This window comes from Podarcis gaigeae, assembly GCF_964106915.1.
Source record: "Podarcis gaigeae genome assembly, chromosome: 14".
NCBI classification, from domain to species: domain Eukaryota; kingdom Metazoa; phylum Chordata; class Lepidosauria; order Squamata; family Lacertidae; genus Podarcis; species Podarcis gaigeae.
Genome location: NC_139690.1, coordinates 29843305 through 29869148, shown reverse-complemented (window position 1 = coordinate 29869148; position 25844 = coordinate 29843305). Strand labels below are relative to the sequence as shown.

Here is a 25844-nt window from a genome sequence, read left to right as displayed (position 1 = left end):
GGCCAGAGAGCCTTCAGCTGAGAGGCTGTTCTATTGGTGCTATGGGAAAGATGCAGGGTCTAGCTCCCCTCAGCCATCTCTGTTGGAGCCTGCCTCCAAACTGGAAACCTCATCATCCTGCTCTGTGTTGAGTCACCTGCCTGCTTCTGTCTCCCTGTGATCCCTCATGCTTCCTGCTTCTAGTACCTCCCAGCTTGTCCCCTCCTCTGAGGTGTGGCCGCTATCCCACCACCAGGATCTGGGATCTAAGTCTTCTTCTCCTGTGCCCTCTCTGGGGGGCTCTTGGCAGGCAGCTCCCAGCCCTCTTCCTCATCTAGCCAGTCCCTGGCAAGATTGAACCTGGGACCTTCTACATGCAGAGCAGGTGCCCCATCCCCTGAGCTATGGAAGATAGCTGTGATTCCTGCACTGCAGGCATTTGGACCAGATGGCCCTTTGGGTTGCTTCCAATTCTACAGTTCTGTGATGGGAAGACAAAGGAAGCTGCCTGATGCTGCTCTGTACCGGATCTCTCCTATTCATCATTGGGTCTCTGTTTTAGGAAGCTGTCTCATACCCAGTCAGACCATGAGTCCAGCTTGCTCAATATTGTCTACATGGACTGGAAGCAGCTCTTCATGGTTTCAGACCAGGGACTTTCCCTGCCATACCTGGAGCTGTTTGAACCTGGGACCTTCTACATGAGAGCCCAAAGTCCACCACTGATGAATTTATGGAACAAAAGTGGCAGGGCTCAAAAAGATTTGGGAGCCATGGCTCTAAAGATATGGAGTGCTGCGGCATGTTATATTGATATCCGTGGCTGGTAGCATATCAGGACATCGCTCCTCTCTTCCTGTCTCTCTGAGGAGTGCCTGTGAATGCTAAACCACTTTGTGTGTTCATCCTTCCCAGGGAGACGTTTAATTACTAGGCTAATGTGCGTTATTTTCCCCTTGTTCTGCCAAGATTAATATGGGAGCCTGGCCAGCATGTGGCTGGATCTCTGCACATGATTAATGCGCTTTCAGAGTAGAACAAACCATCATTCTCTCTCCCCCACCCTTGGTCGGCAACTGGGCATCATCTCCAAAGTGCTTGTTTTCTTGGCTTTTAATTCATTGTTTTTACTTTGGAACGAACAGAGAACAAAACCACAGACTGCAGTGTTTGTGAAAGTAGATGCGAAATTGGTATGTAAGCCACCTGGAGCAATGTGCAAAAGGGACCTAGGAATATTTAAAGGAACTAACTAAATTGCAAACTTTGGCCTAGCTTCTGGAATAATGCCATACTTATGCTCTCTCCAGTCCAATGCTGTGAGGCTCAAGCAGAACGCCCTTGATGGGCGCGGACTCAGATCTCCCAAACCTTTGCAGACAAACATCAGGTTCAAAAGGACACTTAGTTGTGATTCCTGCCTTGCAGGGGGTTGGGCTAGAGCAGCCTTTCTCAACCTGTGGGTCCCCAGATGTTGTTGAACTACAACTCCCATCACCCCTAGCTAGCAAGGCCAGAGCTCAGGGATTATGGGAGTTGTAGTCCAACAACATCTGGGGACCCACAGGTTGAGAACCGCTGGGCTAGAGGATCCTTTCTTCCTTCCTTCCAACTATACAATTCTGCGACTCATTGATCTCATGTTAGTCCTATTCAGAGGAGGCCCACTGAAATCAATGCAGAGGAGTAACTTGGAGCCATCCATTTCAAGGGGTCTGCTCTTGAGGAGAACATGGTTGCTGATAACCCTGGGGATCTGAAAGGTTGTCAAATGAGGGGATCTCTGCCAACATTGGACCAACACTATAAATGTGTTTGGGACGAGAGGGTTTGTGGTGGTGGGCAAGTAGGCAACTACTCCAAACCCTGCCGTAGACTGGAGGTGTGGGGACTAGAGACAGAGGCAATTATAACTCCCCATCAAAGGTTTTCAAAACTGCACATCCTTCAGTTCTCTTCATTCATTTCAGTGGAGAATAATTGTTCTGATCCACACAAAAGAGTGGCCCATTGTTCCTCCAACATCACAGATGTGCTCCCGAGATGAAGGCGGCCAGGAATAACACTTTGCAGCAAATGAACAGGTTTTGCACTTCCGAGCATGAGTGCATCTCATGCTTCCCCTTCCCTTGATCTCATTGATTCTGGGGATTTCTCCTTGGTGCCAAAATGACTATATTGAGTGCTAATGACAGCTAGGAGTGCAGCAAGCTCCATAAACTTTTATCTGGGCTGTTTGGAGGGATTAAAGTTTCACACCCCACTGGTGTACAAACAGTCCTCCATTTCCTACAAGTGCTTCTAATGCATTTTTCTCTGGGGTGGGAAGATCTGCACCTGGTTTCCCCCCCAAGGCTAGAAAAGAGGCAGGAACTCTTCCAAGCGAAGAAATGCAGAGGTGATGATGCTTCACACCTCTCCCCCTCCATCCTTGCTTGACCTCTCCGTGTGGCCTGGACAATGGAGTTCCCTCAGTTCAATCTAAGCTGGGTGGATTCTATGAAGGTCCAACTTAGTACAGCTGCTTCATTAAAACAGCTGGAACAGGAGGCATGAATGTATGGGGACCACACTGCTGTTCTGCCGGTCATGGGCATAGCCCGGGGGGCGGGGGGCAACTGCCCCCCAAATCAATAAAATACATAGCAAACTTGGGTTCTGCTCCACCCTAAAAAAGGCTGCCCCTCCTAAGAAAAGGCACGCACCCCCCAACAAAAATCCTGGCTACGCCCATGCTGCTACTCCAACAGAAAAACTTCTTGGATTTGCAGCTGGCCAGTCCAGAGGTTGTATGGTGCCCTCTGAGATCAGAGTCCAATGTCAAACAACTCTGCTGCCTTCTGAGTAGAGAAGCTGGAGAATCCCAATGGGAACAGGAGCAGAGATTGCTGATGTTCGCTTATTCATCCCATGTTCAGAATGGAAATCAATCTGGCGAATACAATCAGTATTTGCTGCTGTTGTTTACAGTCCGTGAATGACACATAATTAGTTATTCCCCAACCTATTTACATTGTGTTTCCTTTGCACTGAAATGAATGGTGTTGGGGGATGCAATTAATTACAGAATTACGTAGAATTGCCCCATTGGTTGGTTGGCATCCGTCTGTCTTGGGAGGCAATGGAGGAGTGCACCTTTGGGGGTGAGGTAAAGATTGCACCTTTGGGGGTGAGGTCAGGTTGCAGAGCCTGCTGTGGCCATAGAGACATGTGGGAGAGACATGTTTTGTTGCAGCTAGGGCAGATGAAGATGCCCAGTTTTGTGGCTGCAGATGCACCATGGCTTTCTTCTCTCTGAGCTCCTCCCAACAGCCGTTTCTCCTCTGGTCACTGCTATGGATACACAACTTGTCTCTCCAGGGACTGTGGTTGTCTGCAAGGGATCCTCACATGGCAGGGTTGATGTGGCCAGCCTTCATGTCATATTTGCAGACATCCTTGTGGTGCAGAGTTGGTCTGCCAATGGGCCTAGTGCTTGAAGCCAGTTCCCCATAAAGTATATCCTTGGGGATCTTCCATTCTGTAGACATGACCAAGATGTTCCTGAGACAGGAGTGTGAACATGCTTGTAATGTAGGCTTGGAAGAGTACATCTTTGTTTGGACTTCTGTGCTGCTCTGTGTTACCCAAAATCCTCCTGATGCAGTGCATGTGGAAGGCATTGGGGTGTCCCTCCTGACAGTTGTAAGCTGCCCACGACTCATTTCCATAAAACCGTGTGCTCAGCACACAGGCCTGGTGAGCCATTGCCATAGTTGCCTTGCCAATACACCTGTCCAGCTCAGTATTGATGGAGGGAATGCTGAAGGGAGATGAATAAGGTTGTTTTTATCAGAAGCCGGACTGCAGCAGAACAGAAACAAAGCCGCATGCAACAAACAGAGGACGGAATAGAAACCATTGTCTTCTCCCAGCCCTGCTCCTGAGCTTCATTGAGGCCTCCCCCTGCCAACACCTGCAGGGTTCAACTCCCCACTCAGCCGTTACCTTGGGACAGCCAGTATCGCTCAGCCTGACCTACCTCGCTGGGTTGTTGTGAGGGGAGGCAGAGGACCACGTACACCACCTTGAGCTCCTTGAAGGAGATGGGAGGTAAATGTGATGAATAAATAATGGAAAATAAAGGTTTGAGATGTCCAAAGCAGTTGACCCGAGTCTCTGCTACAAATCGCCCAAGGAACTGCAGGGCAGAAAAAGAGAGTTATGTAAGTGGAGAAGAAATCGCAAATAAGCAGCAAGAAATCAGACAAAGTTTTGCCAGGAAAACCTATTAAGGGCCAACACAGAATGCCCCAAAGCAAGCAAAAGGAGGAGGAAGAGCCTGCATTTTGAAGGACTCTGCCTCCCCCCCTCCCCATTTGTTTGCCTCGTTTAAGCGTATGGGGTTTGACAAGCCTGAGGCACTGCCATCTGTTACTTAATGCAAAACCGTTCCGTCATTTATTCATCCTAATTACAGATTTCTATTCCGAAAAGATTCATATATTCAAACATAAATGCAAATCGCACGGTAATTGCTGAAAAATATACACAGCCTCAATCGTCTTCATCACCAAGAGAAGCTTCTCCCAGACCATTCATCGTGGCCCAAAAGCTCTGATCTGGGCACAAGAGTTTGACAGCTGCATGGAGTACTCTAGTTCTCTCTCGAAAAGAGGCAATATTTCTCCCAATGGGAACTTCCTTGCACAATGGCAAAGAAATGGGGATCCTCTGTGGGCACTTGAAGCGACCTCCCCAAACTCAACCATTTGTCCACTCTGGGCAAATGAGTTAAAACAGTGGATTTTCACATTCGCCCACCTCCAGCTCCTACCTTCATCCTTTCAAAATCATATTGTGATGCATTAACATTTCCTACATGAACACCCATATTGCAATTTATGTGACAGGCAGCACCATGCCACAGATACATTGCAACAGAAAAGAGAGAGATGAAATTAAACAGAAAATAGAAACGCCTGCCATATTGCATGATCCAAAATGACCTGCTTATTGGGCATTAGTTCTGATTTGCTTGCAGGGAGGTTAGACGATTTTGCATCAAAGCCAGTGTACTCATACCACACTTTCCAATGCATTTCACTGTCACTTTTCTCATTGGAAAAAGTCCACTCTTTGGGGAAAGTGGGGTTTTTGCACAAGACCTCCCAAACAACAATACTTGCAAAACCTGGATTTGCTAGTATGTGGTTGAATTACACCAAAAAGCAGCAGCAGTCTGGAAGCACGCAGTTTTGTGGGCAGGTGGGCAAATGACAGGGCTGGCCATGAAGCAGGCTGAAGCAGTGGCTTCAGGCAGTGGAAGTCCCCGAGGTGGTGCCCCCATGGGTGACGCACCCATTCCAGCTCCACCACCGGCAGAGAAGCAGCACCAGAATCAGCACCGATTTCTAGCGAGAGTTCGCCGAAATCTCACAAGATCTTATGGAGCGTGATGGATCTCATGAGATTTCATGGGATGTTGCTGGAAATCGGCACTGATGCTGATGGCAGAGGCAGCACGGTGGACTGTGTGGCTGCAGTGGCGGTGGATGTGAATTGCCCATTGGTCTTTCACAAGAAAGGAGGCTGGAGGTTCAGGAATGGCTCAGGTCTTTCTTGATAAGTGTCTAATCCTAGTGTTTGTTTGCAATCCCTGGGAAGTCAGCAGGAAATCTGCTTGTTGTCGCTGCAACAGTTAGAATAATTTTTGCCTTGTGACAGACAGTGGGCCAAAAACCGTGTGTGTGTGTGTGTGTGTTTGTGTGTGTGTGTGTGTGTGTGTGTGTGTGTAATCCTGTAGCTCTGATGTTGTTATCAATGTCTTGCAGATAATCGCTTACCAGCCCTATGGGAAATCAGTGGACTGGTGGGCTTTTGGTGTCCTTCTCTATGAAATGCTGGCTGGGCAGGTAAGGAAATTGGACTAGGGTTTTTTTGGGGGGGCAGAGGTTGTGGGGTTTTCAGTGAGGTCCAAGGGATTGAGCACAACCCAGATTCTGGAATGGCCTGTTTGGTCGAGCTTGTGGAAGGGGGAGTGTGTGAAGCAAAGACTAACAGCCTTTCAAGCTGTGGATTGAGGACTGGTGATCAGTGTCTTGTCCCAGCCAAACCCCCAGCCTGTCTCCAAGTCTGGATGGGATCGAAGCCGTACACAGCATCACGATAAATGGGAGTTGTGTGCTGGTTGCCTGGCTTCTGGGTAGAATCCCAGCAGCATCGCTGGGTAAGCACTTAGGACTGTCATTAGGAGCTTTGCAAACTATGCAGCCATCTGTAGACTTGAATTCTGAAAGGGAAAAGGGGGAAAGAGATGAAGGAGAAATGAAAAGGAAAGGTTAAGGAGGATCAGGGTGCATCAGTTGGAGAAAGTCTGGGCAAAAAAGAAGGGGGAAGCATGTACATGCCACCTGGTCTGCTTGCTACATTTTACTTTGCCCGTTATATCACCCGCCCTTCTTTCACCAATTTGGTGAGCTCCAGATGTTTTGAACTACAACTCCCATCACTGGCTGGGGCTGATGGGAGCTGCCATCCAAAACATTTGGAAGGCATCAGGTTGGCAAAATCAGTTCTATGGCCTGCAGACAGCTGCCTATCTCTGTGATACAGAAATGGATTGCAGCGCACCAGTAGCCCTAAAACTTTTCCTCCTTCTGTTCCCCAATGCTGTAGGCACCATTTGAAGGTGAAGATGAAGACGAACTCTTCCAGTCCATCATGGAGCACAATGTAGCCTATCCAAAATCTATGTCCAAGGAAGCAGTGGCCATCTGCAAAGGGGTAAGAGCTGCTCTGGGTGTGTTGGATGCACAAAGAGGCGGTTTACCTCTGAGTAATAATACCAGTTGCTGGGAAGCACAGAAGGGGAGAGTGCTGCTCTTGCACTTAAGTCATGTTTGAGGACTTCCTACTGAAGCATCTGGTTGGTCACTGTGAGAACAGGATGCTGGACTAGATGGGCCTGATCCAGAAGGGCTTTGCTTGTGTTCTTCATACAAGGTAGCAACTTGGCTTCGGATGTCTGCCATCATCTAATTCACAGGGTCAGGAAGATTCTGGGTTGTAGAGAGGTTATCCTAATTTGCCTGCAGTTTCCTTTTCAGGCTACTGAAATTGCTGCAGTGTGCATGATCCTCTGAGAACAGAAACCATGGAAGGGAAAGCCAGCGATATTTCCAGTATTAGCTGTGACTCCTCCATTGCAGCGGGTTGGGCTAGATGACCCTTGGGGTCCTTTCCAACTCTATAGTTCTATGATTCTATTGTTTCTGTAGTCCGCATATGTTACATAAACGATTACATTATTTTCTGCATTGTTTTCGACATTTGCCTTCCACTGAAATGCACTGAAGCTAATACCCTAAGTAATTGCATTAGTTTCATCTGTAGTGGAGAGTGAGAGAGTTGCAATAGGTTTGATTCAAAGCTGAACTGTAGCTGAACAGAAACAGTACTGACTGCAATGAACCCAGGACAGGACAGAAATTGCTGCCTTCTCAACATCTTTAAGGCTTTCTGATTTGAGAACCAAGTTTACTTGGGCTGAGCCCATTGACTTAAATCAGGGCTATGGGTCTTCTGCCCAAACTTCCTCCCTGCGCAAAGGATGGCTGTAGTTCTGCAGCCCATCTAAGTCAGGCCAAATGGGGCACACGTTTGGCATAATTTATTCTCCTTCTGCTAGCAATCAGAGATACAAAGGGGGAACCTGACCTTGCCTTTTCACTGCCAGAAAAGTGCTGAGCTCTCCTCTGGCTTTGGAGACATCCGCACACAGTGTAAAGGCAATTTTTGCAAGCAGAATCTGATTCTCCCTCTTGAAAAAATTAATCTCGGGCTGCACAGGGCCCTGAATGTCAATTTAACCTCAGGATTGATCATTTGCATTGCGTGCATCATCATGAAATGAGTGTACCATTTGGGATGCGTGGAGGAGAGGGCTCCAGGCTAACAACTGGGATTATTCTCTGGGGCCCAGGGAGCACTTCTGGGGGCTGAGGCTACCTCATCAATTTGCCACTTTCCATCTCTGATGTCCTCTTTGCTTGCCTTGCCATTTGGCCAAAGTGCTGTGTGTTAGATTGGAGGAAAAGTTGCTCAGCTGCTCCAGGTTTAATGGGCCACGGATGGTGGGAGGGTGAGGAAGGTACTTTTCCAGGTCACCTGGGAGTTGACTTTGCTCTGAAAGTGTGTCTCCATGTTCCTGTTACTTCAGCCTCCTTCCCCACCTCTGAGGCATTAATTCCTCTAACCCTCACACTTAAACATCAGCGGTGTTCTGACTCTTGTCTGATATGACCCTCTTTCTTAAAAGCCAAGGCAGAGAAGGTGCTGGATCTGCTCAAAATGGTCTTTAACCTCCTTCCTGTCAGCACCAGCACCAGCATATCCATAACCCAACAAGCTGGAAGGTGGGCATAGGAGAGAGACCAAGAGGATCAAGGGTCTGGAAACCAAGCCTTTTGAGGAATGGCAGAGGGAGCCGAGACCGTTTAGCCTGGATAAGAGAAGACCCAGGTTAGAGCCCCACATTGGGCAAAAAGGCTCCTGAATAGATGACCCTTGTGGTCCCTTCCAGCTCTGATTCTAAGTCTGAGAGGGGATATGAGAGCCATCTTCAAATATCAGAAGGGCTGTCACATGGAGTGTGGAGCAAGCTGAAACAGAAACAACAACAACAACAAATGATACACAAGAGGAGAAGGACTGGGTGGGAAGGAGAAAATCCAACTCTAAACTCAGGCACTGATTTCTAAGCAGTTGCTCCTGTCATGGCCAGCTGGGACAAGAGTTCAGGGACAGGAGGTTCCTCATTTAGCAAAGGTGATGCAATGGGCTTTGCTCCCCATCTCTCCTGCACTGAGGCAGTCTGCCAGAATGGCTGCCCCCAAGTGACAGGTGACTTTGTATGCAGAGTGGCCAAGAAAGTCAGAGGGGGCAACCTGAGATCATTTTGCCTGCACACCCGCTCCTCTCCTCCGGGCTATGGATCCACCTGGAGGGTGCCTTGCACAAGTCAGCCCCCCAAATATTGATGTCAGCACTGCTCCTGTCCATTAAAGGAGGTTAAGCTGTGATGCTTTGGTGTGGGGAGTGGGGTAGAATGACCTTTTCCCCCTCACAGCAGCTGTTAGCGTTGAAGTCGGCTATACCCAAGAGTCATTACTTTGCCCATTGTGTCTGGGAAGAGGAGGGAGGCGGGTTTGGAGATTGGCATAGCGATAAAACTTCCTGTCAGTTTTATTTCCTTTCCCATCAGTCCGGGACTGAAGGCTACCAGTTGGTAAGAGACAGGACTGATTAAAACATCTGCTGGGTTTTTCCTCTCTTTCTTTCAGTAATGGCCAATTGATAAGCCAACCAAGCAACTGTCAGGTGGGGAATGCGGGGAGATGACCAAAGGCTGTCTTCCCAGAGAATCCGTTCCACTGTGGAACAGTTCTCAACCATCAAAATCCCCCAAAAATGTTTCGTCAGAATCCCCTTTCTTGTTATTTGAATCCACTGGTTTGGGTCCTTTCCCCTAGATCAGCAGAAAACAAGCTTGCTCTACCTTCCCTGTGAAAGCTTTTCAGATACAGTGGTACCTCAGGTTAAGTACTTAATTCGTTCCGGAGGTCCGTTCTTAACCTGAAACTGTTCTTAACCTGAAGCACCACTTTAGCTAATGGGGCCTTCCACTGCTGCCGCACCGCTGCAGCATGATTTCTGTTCTCATCCTGAAGCAAAGTTCTTAACCCAAGGTAATATTTCTGGGTTAGCGGAGTCTGTAACCTGAAGCGTATGTAACCTGAGGTACCACTGTATTTGAAAGTGGCTATCCTGCCACCTCTCAGTCTTCTCTTCTCCAAGTTAAACATCCCAAACAGCATCAACTGTTCCTCATCAGGCTTGGTTTTCAGACCCTTCGTCATCTTGGTCTCCCTTCTCTGCACACCTTCCAGCTTGTCAATATCCTAAAACTGCAATGCCCGGAACTGGACTGGGCACAGTCCTCTAGTGGAGTCTACCCAAGACAGACTAGAGCAGGACTATTACACCCCTTGATCTAGACAGTCGACTCCTGTTGATGCAGCCTAGAATCGCATACACAACGTACTTTAGAATCACGCAGGTAGAAATTTATATGTGCACGCACACAAACATGCAAAGATGGTGACATTTTCTTGCTCCTGAAAGCTTTTGCTGCGATGTTATGAACAGTGTCAGCCACAGTGTGTGTATCCAGGATGGGGAAAGGGCAGAGATCTTTCTGCTAATGAGCTTCTGCAATGAGCCTCATTGGCGTTTGTCAGGCTTTGAAAGGGAATTGGCCAGTGGAAAGGGAGGGGGAGATGAAAACTGCATCTTTGGACAGGGCTTTGCATATGAACACAGAACGGCCTGTTTATTCTGCAGCCCCTTGTTCCAGGAACAATTGGAGAGGGATTTGCTTCTCTCTACCCAATTTGCCTCATGAATGCCAAAGTCAGGTGTTATTTAGGGCAGGTTTAGACAGCAAAGGACAAGCTGTCTGCGTTGGCTCTTGAGAACTGTGTTTGTCTTAAAAGGACCCAGGCAAGGAAGCTGGTGTTTGGGTTCCATAGAGAGCCATTGTGCCTGTGTGTGGTCAGGAGGGGTTTTATAGAATGCAGGAACCACAGGTGCCACATGAGGAAGGAGTCTCAGTCCGGTGTGTGCAGAGAGCAGTGGCACAGCCAGCCCCCAGCTTCCTGCCCTGCCAGGAATCCTAGCAGGAGATGAAAACTGTAGGCAATTTCAGGCCAAGGTGCAAAGATTTCTACCAGACTGCTACTGGCCCTGGCTTCAAGGCAGCCCTGGAGAGCAAATCTAATCCTCCTTCATTGCTGGTTGTGCTGAGATATCAGAAACTGTGGCTGCAGGGACATAGGGAAGAAATCCTCCTGCATTGCAAGAGGAGATGGGCTGGATGGCCCTTGAGATCTCTTCCAACTCTACAATTATTATTTTTTAAAAAAAGTTAAACTGCTCTCTCCTGTATGTATGTATGTATGTATGTATGTATGTATTGGTTTTTCACATATTACATTACAATACAAATGTACCAAAGCCAACACCATTTCCTCACCATACCCCCAACATTTACATTTATATTTCCTCAATCCATCATATTATTCTTTTCTCCTTCCTCCCACTTCCCTCTACAATTTCCCTCTACAATTTTTTGAGTCAAAGAAAGTGGTATCAAAGGTGGTGGTGGTGCTTAGATAGATAGATAGATAGATAGATAGATAGATAGATAGATAGATGATAGATAATATCTTTATTGCCATTGCCCCCTCTCGGAGACAACGAAATTACTTGGCTGCTCCATCCATCCAGGTAGGGCACTCCACACAAAATCAAAACAACTATAAAAACACTAATTAAAACAATACAGTATAATACAGCAAGGAAGATTAGATGACTTTCAAAGTCCAGGCTTCCCATTCAGGGCCGAGATCGCTCTGGAGAAGAAGCTGTTCTTAAGACGGCTCCTTCTTGTCTTCATCGTCCTGTATCTCCGTCCCGACGGCAGGAGCTCGGCGGCAGGAGCTTACCTTGAAATCCCTGGATGCCTTTGCATCCTATGTGTTAGGTGCTGCAAGGGTCTGTCTGTCTGTCTGTCTGTCTGTCTGTCTCATTTATCTCCCACCCTTTTTCTCCCAGGAGCTCAAAATGGCATGTACATGGTCCCCCACTCCTCATTTAATCCCTGTGAGGTTGGATAGGCTGATGAGGCTGAGAGGCAGCTACTGGCCCAAGGTCACCCATTGAGCTTCATGGCCAAGTCGGGGAATTTGAACCCTGGTCTCCCCCAGGTCCTTGTCCAACACTCTAACCACTACACCACACTGGCTCTGGAAGCCCAGCAAGTCTTGTATCATGATCTGCATTTGACAGTCCCTTTTTTAAAAAATGAATTGTGACCCAAAGCAATATACAAAAACATACAAACATGAAAACCAAGTAATGAAAAACCCAAAGAAAATGAAAAACCTACAAACACATCCAGATACCATTTGTGTGTGTGTTGTGTGTGTGCATGAGTGTAGTCCAACTCTTTGCAATGCAGGAATCACAAGTAAAATTTACCCAAACTCAGAAATGATGGGTGTGGCTGCTGGGGTGCTCCAAGGCAAGATATCCAGCTCCATGGAAGGCTATTGAATACCAGCAGCATTGGGAAGCATCCGAACTGGGTCCTCCATGACTCCTCCCTCCAGGCATTACCTGCCTGGTGTTGGAAGCCATGAGGAAGGAGCTCCCACGTCCTTTCAGTTATATTGGGAATGTGCCCAGAAAGGCGAGCCCACATTATTTATGATCACGCGGAGGATGTAGCTTGCTGGAAGAGGCCTTTGTGAAGATCTCCAAAGCCTGCTTTCAGCAAAGCTGGTGGCGTCGCATAAATAGAAACACTTCCTTTCATCTTGATGTGAGGATTTTAGAATGAGCTTTGAACAATGTGCTGTTTCCAGGTGCACAGATTGCTGGCACATAGCATGCCCCTCTCCACGCAGGAGGCATGAAATTGCTGGCTTCCTCAATGTGTTCTGCAATATATACAATGCCCAGGAAAAGGGAATGATGTCCGGTTATCAGGCAGGCTGTGGGATGGAGATCTCAGCGGGCAAGGAGAGGCTGCAGGCTGCCTCTGACCTTTGGGTGGCACCAACCTTTGAACCAAAGTACAGCCTGCCTTTCTAAAACTACGTCAAAACTAGCTGGAAACGGCTTCCTAATTCTGGCAAGGCTACTGTGGACCATCTGCGATATTCTAAAGCTGCTGATCACAGCCCCACCCCACGATGTTTTAATTTCAGCTTCTCAGAAATGTCGGCAAATACATTTGGATGCGAACACAAACACTCTTTTCTTCATTCCCTCTTGGAGCAGCCGCGGCAAACGTGACTTTCCCCAGCTTCTTATTTCTACTCATCTCCTGTGATGGATTGCACAGCCCTACTTAGGTAGGGGAGACAGGAGGTGCAAAAGTTCTGACCTTCCTTTGGGGCAGGAAGAGGGAAGAAGAGGAAGGGAGAGTTGCTTGCAGTGACATGTGAAAAGGATCGAGGGGTCTTAGCGGACCACAAGTATGAGTCAACAGTGTGGTGCAGTAGCGGGGGTGGGGGTGGAGTTCATGCAATTCTAAAGGTAAAGGTAAAGGGACCCCCTTGACCATTAGGTCCAGTCGTGGACGACTCTAGGGTTGCAGTGCTCATCTCGCTTTATTGGCAGAGGGAGCTGGCATACAGCTTCCGGGTCATGTGGCCAGCATGACTAAGCCACTTCTGGTGAACCAGAGCAGTGCACAGAAATGCCGTTTACCTTCCCACCGGAGTGGTACCTATTTATCTACCTGCATTTTGGCGTGCTTTCGAATTGCTAGGTTGGCAGGAGCAGGGACCGAGCAAAGGGAGCTCACCCCATCGCGGGGATTCAAACCGCCGCCCTTCTGATCAGCAAGTCCTAGGCTCTGTGGTTTAACCCACAGCCCCACCCGCATCCCTCATACAATTCTAGGTTGCATCAAAAAGAAGTCTAGTGTCTGGATCAAGAGAAGTAGTAGTGCCACTCTATTCTGCCTTGGTAAGACCCCACCTGGAGGACTGTGTCCACTTCTGGGCACCAACATTTGAGAAGGATGTTGACAAGTTGGGAGCTGTGCTGAGGAGGGACCAAGACTATCTGGAAACTAAGCCTTTTGAGGAACAGCTGAGGGAGCTGCGTATGTTTAGCCTGGAAAAGAGGAGACTGAGAGTTGATATGATAGCCATCTTCAAATATCTGAAAGGCTGCCACATAAAACGTGATGGAAGTTCGTTTTCTGCTGCTCCAGAGGGGAGGACCAGTCCAGAAACAATGGATTCAAATGACAAGAAAGGAGATTTCTATTAAACATGGGAAGAAATTTCTGACAGTTAAGAGTGGAATGGGGACTCCCAGCAGGATCATCCATGTGAAGGAAAGGGGGCTAGCGAGAGAGGTTCCTGTACAGCTTCTCGTGGCTATGCTAGGTTTCTACTTGAAATTATATTTTTAGAAAGTATAGGGGAGCATCAAAACAGTGATCCCACAATCTCTCCTCAGGTACTCCAGTCCATTCTACTGTCTCAAGACTCTGCCAGTTTGCTTGAGGGCCTCTTCCCACCTGGTTGCCACTGTGAGAACAAGATGGCTGGCCTAAGATGGGGCCCCTTTGGCCTGATCCAGCAGGGGAAACCTTATATTCTTACTGCCTCATTCTGCAACAAGTGTCAAAATCAGCACAAGGCTGCACTCCTACGTTAGCCTAGGAATAACTGAATTAGCAGCAGATACTTCCAATAGCTCCTGGGCCTGGCTGTGAATTGTGCAAGTTAATTTGGTTTGTATCTACTTGTCAGTTGTGTGCAATGTATCCTACTTCTCATAGACACAAATTCAGAGCTATACACAGTTCAGAGTGGTGTGGTGCTGGCCTCATATTGCCACTACATTTGGCTGGCTGCTGTCTTAATGAAGACTGATGCCATGCTTTTGTGCTTTGCCGTTTTGATCTGTAGCAGTGTTTAATGTCACATGAAACGTCATAAGAAACTGACTTATGCTGCCTCAGTCCATTGGTCCACCCAACTCACGTTTGTCTACCCTGATGGGCAGTGTCTCTCCAGAGTTCAGGCAAGGAGTAAGGACATAAAAAGAGCCTGCTGGATCAGGCCAAGGGCCCATAAAGTGAGAAAGCCACAAGGACTGTTACCTTCAACTATGGAGGGAGATTGTAGCCATCATGGCTAGTACCCATTGACAGCCCCCTCCTCAATGAATTTGCCTAATCCTCTTTTAAAGCCCTCCAAGTTGGTGTCTTTCACTGCCTCCTGTGGGAGAGAGTTCCGTAGGTTAACTGTGTACTGCATGAAGAGTCTCTCACATAACATCCCTGAGCTAGGGTTGAGAATGAGGAATGTCTTATGGGAGCATTTGCAGCCTATAAATAATTGCTTTTAAATAAAATAATGGAATACACACACACTGACCACTCTCGCTCACTCTCTGCCCACATATTTGCAAGCTTTTTTCCCTGAGCCATAAGAGCTCTAACAAAAGACTCTAAGGATGCTGAATTCTGTGTCAAGCACCGCTCAGTCAGGGATGCACTGGAGACTTGCAGCTCCAGCTGTCAGGTGAAGCAGGGCTGGTTCTCTGACGCTGTGCAAAGTGGTGCAGAAGCATGGATGGGTTCTATCTTGCAGGGGGCAAATGATGCCTCCGAGCTAGAGTCTGAATTAAAGCACTGTGAATAAATTGTTAGCTGTAGGGGACAAAGCAGAGCAGCCTAGAGGCACTCTAGGGCATCCTCCTCAACCAAGAGGGAGCTGGCATCCAGAACCTTCAAAATGGAGTGTCTGTTCTATGCATTGCAAGCACACGGGCTCCAAATGCATCATCTCCCTGGTTCTGCCCATTCCCTCTTGCTGCCCTGGGATCTGAAGCCCAAACACATGCAGGAGGCCACCTGACTCCAAACCCCTCCTCAGGTCCCCATGTTTGGCATGAGGCTGCCGGTTCATGCCCTCAGCCCTCATCTTCACCTGAAGAATGGGCCACAGCAACAGTTTTGCATATGGAAGATCCCTGTTTCAATCCCTGGCATGCCCCCTGCCTGAAACCCTGGAGGGCTGCTGCCAGCCAGTGCTGACAATACTGAGTTAGGTGTGCCGGTGCTACGAATCTATACACAATGAGGATATTTTATTCTACGAAGCAGCATAAACTCAAGACCCCAGTGCATATAAAATGGTGCTTTGCTGTCCTTGCAAACATACTTTAGTATATATATAATAGTAATGGTAAGGCAGCTAGAATTTGCCTGGAAAATATAATTTCTGTCCCTATTGCAACACAGCATAAAATAGTCCTGAGCAATTGAGTGCTGGTACTCAGCTGCTTCAATGCATCATCTGCCCTTGTTGAAATGTAGATTGCAGTTCAGCCTTCCAGGTGTTAAGACCATATGAGAAGAGACTGCTAGATCAGGCCAATGGCCCATTTGGTCCAACATCCTGTTCTCACAGTGGCCAACCAAATGCCCCAATTAGCAGAGACATCACCTTGCCAACAAAGGTCCGTATAGTTAAAGCTATGGTTTTCCCATTAGTGATGTATGGAAGTGAGAGCTGGACCATAAAGAAGGCTGATCGCCAAAGAATTGATGCTTTTGAATTATGGTGCTGGAGGAGATTCTTGAGAGTCCCATGGACTGCAAGAAGATCAAACCTATCCATTCTTAAGAAAATCAGCCCTGAGTGCTCACTGGAAGGACAGATAGTGAAGCTGAGACTCCAATACTTTGGCCACCTCAGGAGAAGAGAAGACTCCCTGGAAAAGACCCTGATGTTGGGAAAGATTGAGGGCACAAGGAGAAGGGGATGACAGAGGACTGATTGAGGGACCAAGGAGAAGGGGATGACTCCATGGAGTCACGAAAAGTCAGACACAACTAAACGACTAAACAATAACAACAACAGAAAACCACAAGTGGGACCCAAGCAGAAGAGCACTTTCCCCTCCCTGCTATGGTTTCCAGCAACTGGAATTCAGAAGCATTGCTGCCTCCAATGATAGAGACAGAAGCATAGCCATTGTAACTAGAAGCCATTGATAGCTTAATCATCCATAAATTTGTCCAATCCTCTTTAAAAGCAATCCAAGTTAACAGCTGCCACTGCCTCCTGTGGAAGTGAGTCCCATAGTTTAACTACGTGCTGCATGAATAAGTACTTTTCTTTTCTCGGTCCTGAATCTTCCAGCATTCATCTTCATTGGACGTCCACCTGTTCTAGTGTCAGTGTTTTCAACTACAACTCCCATCAGGCCACACCAGCAATTTTTTTTTTTTTCAAAATTTTTATTAGGTTTTTTTAATAAAAGAGATACAAAAATGAAAAACAGCATTGTTTGTGTCTTTACAAAATTTCATAACATCTTTGGACTTCCTCGCGTCATCCGCTCGCACTTACATTGTTCATAAAATTTTTCAAGCAAATTACCATCTTATTTGTAATCTTATAACCAATCAAGGCCACACCAGCAATTTTGAAGCTGTTGGGCGCACAGCTGTGTTGGCTGAGGCTGATGGGAGTTGTAGTCCAAAACATCTGGAGGGCAGCAGATTGGGAGCGCAAGGGAGGCAGCTGTAGTCTCTTGCCGTAGAAAATTTCCAGTGTTACTTGTCAAGGGCTATGTATTACTGACAGCGCTTTGGGCAGAGGTGAGATTTGCACTGGAGACCTCCTCGCTAGTGTCTCTGTCATTTTAGCCACTTCACTGCACTTAAGTTCCTATAAGTGTCACTGGACCCAGAAAGAGGCTTGCTTTACCCACTCAGCCTTTAAACCAGAACTCTCTTTCATATCCCCTTGGTTTATCTAGCCTTTTGCATCCCTTGCTATCTGTCTCTTATCTTGGGGCCAGAGCCGTGTACCACCATCACCAGGATATTAATGTTTCTTCCGAGTCTCTGGGTTCACTTTTTATTTTTCCTGCCCCGCTCGCTGGAGAGTTGGGGGTGGGGGGGGGGTGGGAAGAGATGTTGCTTGGCTGCTTGGAAGGCACATCCCAGCGATAAAGAGCAATAATTCATGCCTCGTCCCTTTCTCGCGGAACGTGCCGTTTCATTAACTGAAGCCTTCGGAGCCGGATGCTGCCAATTCCCTCCCTGTTCTTGGTGTTAATGAAAAAGAGATTCTGAATGGAGATGGCTCCGTGCTAAACTGGGTGGCCAGTCTTTGCACTTAATTGCTTTTACAGCATCAGGTTTGCAGAGATTGCCCTCAAAGTACAAAGCTGCCTTTCTTACCTCTTCATGGTGCTGGGTAAAAGCAGCCCCACATCTTGCCTAACCTCTGATCCACTTTCAGCTGTAGAATGGGAGTCGTTTGCATCCATTTTTATCACTTGTGCCTTCTTTAAAAACATTCATGAACCAGAACAGGATTGTTGTTGTTTTGTTTACTTACCGTACTTAGTTACTTACACACACACAAACACAAAACACAATGTATAATAGCAGATACCACAAAAAAATAAGAGTAGAAAAGGATGACTAGAATTCAACATAGAGGAACAAATTTCCATACTAAAATTGAACATAAATTAATATTACAAGGGTCCAAGTAACACAAATGGGTTTACATTATTCCAGTACATTGTGAAACTACTGTACTCCATTTCTTGATAAAAACATTCTGTTGTTGCCTGCCCTCTCTGTGTCTCACTTAACCATGCATCCTATGTCCCAAATTGTTGTTATCCATTCTCCCATTGTTTATGTTTTCATTTTTTCCCATTTCAGACAAATAATCATTCTGGCAGCAGCTAAGAGATGTTGCATTAATTCCCTGTCCTCTATTAATTCAGTTTCTTTAACATAGACAAATAGGAAAACTAGAAACTCTGTGGGCAAAGCATAGACAGTTGTTTCTTCCATTGCCATTGCTATATCTCCCCAGAATTTTCTGCTTTTGGGACATGCCCAGAATATTTGCCATATCCCAGCATTTGCAGCTTTGCAGGCATCCCTGACTGTTCTATATATCCAGTTAAGACATTGCAGTGTCAGGTGAAGTGGAATGAATGTCACCCACCTAACTCAAATGGTTAGCTATTTAACAAATAAATGTGTTCCCCCCCCCCCTCTGTCTCTGTCTCTCCAAGCTCATGACCAAGCATCCAGCAAAGCGTTTGGGGTGCGGCCCTGAAGGAGAGCGCGATATCAGGGAGCACGCCTTTTTCCGCTACATCGATTGGGACAAACTTGAACGGAAAGAGATCCAGCCTCCTTTCAAGCCCAAAGCTGTAAGTTCCTCCCCTCCCGTCTCACTGCCACAATTCTCTTCTTCCAGCAGAGACACTCGCTTCGCATCTGCAGCGTACATTTCAAGCACTCTTGTGCCACCTTCGACGCTTCCCCCAAAGACACCTGGGAACTGCAGTTTGTCAAGGGCGCTGGGAATTGCACCTCTGCAAAGGATTTTCCTAACAACTCCTTGCACCCTTTAACAAGCTAGAGTTCTCGGGATTCTTTAGGGGAAGCCGTGGCTATTTAAAGGGGCATCAGGGTGCTTGGAATGCTGGGTGTGGATGAGACCAGTTATCACAGCCCCTTCTTGACCCGGACAATAACATGTCCCCTTTCTTATAGCCATGACTATGTCGGTGTCCTGCATTAAGGGCTGCTTTCTGTTGACTGATTCACACATGCAGGATGTGAGGTGGTCATCCTGTGGGTGCGCAGACTGCAGGATGGGGGCTCACATGATGGGAATATCCTCCAACAGGGGTGCGAACTTGAATAAAATATTGGAGGGGGGCAGGTAAGCCCAGCCCCACATAATCAATAACAAGACACTGCACATGCACACCATTTGAATGGCAATGCACATCAACAGGGGGGGGCCCCTCAGATATTTTATTGGAGGGGCAAAGGGACCTCGTCACCTAGGAGTTGGCTCCTATGTCCTCCATACAAAAATAAAATAAGATAAATCCCCAGTACATATTGGGTAGAAAATGTCTACCCTAGTTTTCTCCTTGACATCCTAATGAAGGAGTCTTTTTGAGGGAGGCATTCAGTCAGAGATGCTGGCAGCATCCTATGAGCTTTGATTCATTCACTTCTCACCTGCAGCTGAGATGCAGGTTGGTGGCCTCAACCGCTGTTGTTTGCAAGAACTAGGCCTGGATTGATTTATAGTTCTCTGCAACTCCACAAAACTCCACAGAAGTGGGGAGCAGAGTTGCTGGCTCTCTTTTCCAAGGCAAGGCATGGGATGTCCCTGTACCCGCTCCGAAAAGCTTGCCTGATACGTGCCTGTTCTCTGAGAAAGATGTGCCTGTGATCACTTTCTTGCATTAGCTCTAAGTGCGTTCAGCTCGAGAAGGCCACGTGGTGATGCCAAGGTCTCCTGAAAGTCGCCCATGGGAGGCATAGACAACATAACCTTTAGCCAGTCTATGGAAAACACTCTGCTGGTTTCCGTCTGGCCAAAATGCCATTCTTAAATCACAAGCCTGCAGAGAGGCAGGAGCAGCCCCGGTACCAGAAGTGGGGTTTCATTAACTCAGGCTACATGGGAGCCTTAAGCCGTGCTCTGCTCACTGGGGGGTGGGGTGGGGGGGGGAGAAAGGACAGGGACAAAAGGTCCTTCCTTTTTTTAAGAGTTTTGCAACTGGCACCCAACTGAGACTGTTAGACTTCTGAATGTTCAAATCACTATTGGCTTTTCTCACTGGCTTGTATGTCGGGGTCTCCTATCCTGGGCTCCATCTCTGCCACCAGACCTGAGTTGGAGTCCCGTCCCCCCACACCTCTCTCTTTCTCTTGGAGAAGGGGCTGAGAAAAGGTCCTTTTTGCTCCCTCGGAACCTCTAGCTCAGCAACTGCACTGTACGCCTGAATCATTCATGACGTGGTAATTCACTCAGCAGGTAAAAGGCAGGCAGCAGCTTGAATAGTTTATGAGCAGGCGCCAAAAGCCGGGGAGAATTCTTATCCCAAAGAGGATCTGGTGTCCGGCCAGCGTTTCTGTGCCAATCCCTGGATAATGGCACTTTCTGCAAACTCCTAAAAGGAAAGGGAGTGCGCTCCCCAACTTCATACAACCACACTTGGAATCCTAGTGTACAGTTCTGGTTGCCTCGCCCTAAAGCGGGTACTGAAGAGTTGGGAAAGGTTCAGAAAGGGACAATTGAAATGATGAAGAGGATGGAGCCTCTCCCTGAGGAAGAAAGATTGCAGCCGATGGGACATTTTAGTTTAGAGAGAAGGGAAGTAAGAGGCAACTTGATGGAAGTTTGTAGAATTATGCATGGTTTGGAGATAGAAAGAAGTTTTTCTCCCTCTCTCCTAATACTAGAACTTACTGAAGCTGAATGTTGGGAGATTCGGGACACATAAAAAGTAATTCTTAATGCAGCGCATAGTTGAACTATGGAACTCCCTGCCACATGAGGCAGTGATGGCCACCAAACTAGATGGCTTTAAATGAAGACTAGACAAACTCTTGGACAAAAAAGCTGTTGATGGCTAAAAGCCAGGATGGCTATGCTCTGCCTCTCTGGTCAGAGGCAAGAATGCTTCTGTATGCAGTTGCTGACAACCACAGCAGGGGCGAATGTTGCTCTTGTGCTTCAATCCTGCTAGTGGGTTTCCCGCAGGCATCTGCCTGGCCGTGGCAGGAGAAAAAGATGCTAGGCTTGATGGGCCATTGGCCTGATCCAACAGCTTCTTCTAATGTCCTTATTGTCAACTTCCAGTCATCTAGCTGCAGCTCAGTGGCAAAGTACTTGCTGTTCATTCAGAAGGTCCCAAGTTCATTCTCCAGGTCGGGCTTTAAGTGACTCGCAACTGAAAATCACTGCCAACCACTAAGTTAGATGTAGAAGAAGAGTTTGGATTTGATATCCCGCTTTATCACTACCCGAAGGAGTCTCAAAGCGGCTAACATTCTCCTTTCCCTTCCTCCCCCACAACAAACACTCTGTGAGGTGAATGAGGCTGAGAGACTTCAAAGAAGTGTGACTGGCCCAAGGTCACCCAGCAGCTGCATGTGGAGGAACGAAGATGCGAACCCAGTTCACCAGATTACGAGTCTACTGCTCTTAACTACTACACCGCACTGGCTCTCCTCTGTATGGGACAGCTTCCTGTGTTCCTACATAGAAAAGCCATGTCTCAGAGGTGGAGGACATCTGCATTATATGCAGGAGGTCCTAGGTTCACAACCCTGATATTTCCAGTTAGGGTTGAGAAGATCCTCTGGGGATCTGCTGCTAGTCAGTGTGGACAGTATTGAGCTGGCAACTTCTTACATTTCTCTCTTTTTTTCATGAGCTGGTTTGGTTATTGCTGGACTCTTCCTTTCCTCTTTCTGACTTTTCCGTTTCCTGTTCCCAAGTCGAGCACTCCCTGCATCTCTCGCTCCTGCAGTCTTTTTACTTTGAGTGCCTGGTTCCTTGTGCTACACCTGAGAGCGGCCAGCGCTGTTCCTTGAAGCACCCCCAACCCCTCCTCTCCCCAATAATCTGACAGATTGGTTGTGTTTGTGTAGAAGTGGCTGTTCTGACAGGGTCGTGCATGGCTGATCTTTCGCGGCCATCCCTGCATACCAAGTGGCTTGGAGCAAACCTGACACTAGCTCTCCTTGAGATAATTATGGGCTGGTGGTGGTGGTTGGTTTTTTTAAAAATCAAATTACTTCTTTACATAGAAGCCAGGGCTTGGAGAGCCTGTGTGATCTGAAGGCAAAGCTCAGGCAAGGGGGATGCAGCACATTCTTACAAATAATTGCAAAATATATAGTGCAATCCTAGAGGTGTCTACGCAAAAGTAAGTGCCTTTGCGTTCTGTGGGGCTTACTCCCCAGTAAGTAAGCATAGGATTGCATTCTTCATGACAGAGCGATGGCCTCTTTGGATATAGGGCTTAGATGTTTCAAAGGGTGGGATGTTAAATTGTTCCCACTGAAAATGGCAGGCCTGTGTTTTTATTGATTTATTAAATTTCTATCCCCCCAGCCTTCCTCCCTAAAGGTGTACAGGGTACACTACAACAGAAACAAAATAAAACATACTTTATAACAATTTAAAACCATCTCAAAATGTTTAGAACATCTGTAGGGAAAATTAAAAGCAATCGCATCCCCTCAGTTCTTTTTATTTAATTTCATGGCTGCCGTGCCCATGGAAGCAGGAATGCTTTTCCACTACTCCTCAAAGCCAGTAGTGAGGGAGACAGACGAGCCTTTCGAGAGGATGTCCTGCAAATGGGAAGCACCACTGAGAAGACCCTACCATACTGAACACCAACCAGGCAGCAGCCAGAGGCAGCCCCCAGCCAAGGGGGCCTCCCCTGTGTTGACTCCTGCACCGCTCTGCCCCATAACATTTGGGGCCACTGATCATGTGCTCTGACATCCCATTCTCCATTTCTTTGTGCCCTTCCCTTCTCTGCTACATCCTTGGCAGCAGCTGGTGAGGAAAGGGAGGATTTGGTCATGTCAGGGTGCAAGGTGAGTAACCCTAGGTGTTATGGGGGAAAGTGACTCAGCCCAGGGATGCTAACTTTTGGCACCATTCCTTGATGTCACAAGATTTAAATGCCTCTTAATCAACAAAAACCCCTAGGTGCCAGCCAACCTGGTGCCCTCCTTATTTTTTTTATACTTTTACACTATAACCTCCACCCACCCACATAAGGCAGAAGGCATGGAGACCCGTCTAAGAGCTTTGGACTACAGATCCCTTCTGCCTGTGCTGGCAGGGGCTGATGGGAGTTGTAGTCCAAAGCATCAGGAGGGCACCAGGTTGGGGAATCCTCTTGTAGGGAGTTTCATGTAGTTGCATCCCAAGAGGTATCTTTGACCTCATCTAAAGTTGCAAACACGAAAATGCTTCCCCCACCCCCACCCCCATTTCCACAACAAATGCTGGTCAAACGCCTGAAGGTTAGAGGTGGATCTTGAAGGCAGAAGTTTCTGAAGCCCTCTCATTAATTTCAGTGGGTTTACTCTGAGTAGAGCTTAGTTGGAGATATCCCTAGATTTTCTTCTGTCTTTGCAAGGGGTTGGTGTTTTTTTAATTGCTCGGCTATATAATTAGTGGGGCTGCAAGCTGTAATCAGTTTAATGGGCAGATTAATCAACTCATGTGTTAGTTGTTTAATCAGAAGGGGCCAATTTTAATGGGCAAGGGCAAACTCTTATTAGTGGGGGCTGAATGTCAAAGGCACACTTCTAATTACAAAGCCACCAGAAAGAAAGAAAAAGCCCAACAGTCCTGACCTGATAGTACTGAGTGATGGCTTTTTATTAATTTGTAAATTATCTCCCCAAAGGCAGCGATATGCAGACATTGATTTATATGAAGTGGCCTAGATCCCTCTTTCCTTTATGAAACGATTCCAAAGTGGCTCCCGTGATAAAATGAAATGCAATGCATTCAAAAGAAATCCAATATAACATGACTAAAGAAACCAAATTCCGACAAGAAAGCATCAATCACGGAGGCAACAGTGCTAAAATAATGAAATCTGGGAGGGAAATCCATCAACTAAAGACAGCTACATCTTGGCCAAAATTCCAGAAGGAATGTGGTGGGGGGGCTCTTTGAAATCATACTCAGAGTAAACCTATTGAAGCCTATGGGATTAAGCTTGTTATAATCACCAAATACCATGCCTCTTCTGGTTCTGGGAGACAAGTGGGATGGGGAGCTTGTCGCAGCAGGAGGGAGAGCCATGCATCCCTCTTCACAATGCACGGCCCATCTCTGCCTCTTGGTCTTCCTCCCCTTCTGCTTCTGCTTCTATCTCTGGACTGCCCTCTGCCACAGACTCTCCCCACTCACTACTGTTACCTCTTCAGCTTCCAACACCTTCTTCTCCCAGTCTGCCCTCTCTTCTCCCTCTGACCACTCATAGTTGTCCCACCACTGCTCCCCAGGCTCTCAGCCTTCTTCCCTCGGGGCTTCCGCAGCTGGTTCCTCCCAACCAACCAGTCCATGACAGGCTTGCTGCTTGCTGGATCAATCAATACAATTAAGAGTTTGCAGCTTGCGTGGGGTGCAGCTGGCGAGTGAAAGTGTTTATTTCTGGATGGAGCTGCATAACGCTTTGAGGAACAAGGGTCAGTAGTCACATCTCATCCGTACAAAGGGCAAAAGCTGAATTACATTCTGTGGGAAAGCAGAAACATGCTCGCGCACACCCCAGGGGTCCGGTTCTTTTAAATATGCACTGCAGTACCCCATCAAGGTCATTTCAGGCAATGGCGCTGGAGCTGCAGCTGTCATTGTGAGCTTGCAGCCCTCACATTCTGCATCTCAGATGGTCCTCGAAATCTCAGCAGTTTCCAGGAGTTTGGTTAAGGATCAACAGCTGAAGCCCTGGTAGCTAAATGCTTCACTTCATCTCTGAATACCAGGTGCTGTTGGGGGGGGGTGTATCACAGTGTTCCCAAACTCTTTCAGGTAGCCCCCTTGGTTCCATAAACTCACCCCCAACATGATTCAGAACAGTGGTTTGCATGACCCACTAAAGAAGATAATAACCCAATAAAATTCAAAAGTGACAATTAATTGTAAGGTAAAGGTAAAGGGACCCCTGACCATTAGGTCCAGTCATGACCGACTCTGGGGTTGTGGCGCTCATCTCGCTTTATTGGCCGAGACTCTGTGGCTTAACCCACAGCACCACCCACTTCCCTGACAATTAATTATACACTTATTCAAAATACTGCTAAAACATTTCGTTTAACTAATTCAACAAGACTGATGTACTTGATCCAGTAATGCCATCTTTTCAAAGTCTGATAGTCATTTACAGTGCCCCAGGCCACCCCCTTGCCTCTTAGCTGCCCCCTAAGTAATCCTGCCTCCCACTTTGAGAACCACTGATGGTGGATCTTGTTGGAATACCTAACCATCATGCCAGCCTCCCCCAGCCTCATGCTGTTGAGATGTCTTGAACGACAACTCCCATCAGCCCCAGTCAGGATGACGGCACCATAGTAATCCAAAACACCTGGGAGCTGTACTTCCCAGAACATCTGGGCAACACCAGGTTGGTGAAGGCTATGTTGCAAGTGCAGAAAGCCTTTCCTAGTACAGTCCTCATTCTGAAACAGGGAGGAGGAGAGATACAGCCCTCATCCTTTACCGCCAGTGTTGTCAGGCGCCCTGCCTGATGTCTCTGCTGCACCAGGTGCTTCTGAAGCTAATAGGCAGTGACAAGTGTATTTTCAAAGGTTTAGCTGCACGTCCAGGAGCAGGCTGAGCTGGCAGGCGTGTGAGGCTTACAGAAGCAGGTAGAGCTTCCTGCCACACTGCTGCCTGGCCTAG

At 47.5% G+C, this 25844-nt stretch overlaps 1 protein-coding gene across 2 annotated transcripts in view; it reads left to right on the top strand.

Annotated features, from left to right (window-relative positions):
* PRKCB (protein kinase C beta) overlaps nt 1–25844 on the top strand; it is a 183175-nt gene that overhangs the window by 140880 nt on the left and 16451 nt on the right. For both annotated transcript variants that reach the window (XM_083712071.1, XM_083712070.1), the window contains exons 14-16: nt 5793–5873; nt 6637–6744; nt 18664–18804. In XM_083712071.1, coding sequence (XP_083568197.1) covers nt 5793–5873; nt 6637–6744; nt 18664–18804 — 330 coding nt within the window. The remainder of the gene's footprint in view (nt 1–5792; nt 5874–6636; nt 6745–18663; nt 18805–25844) is intronic.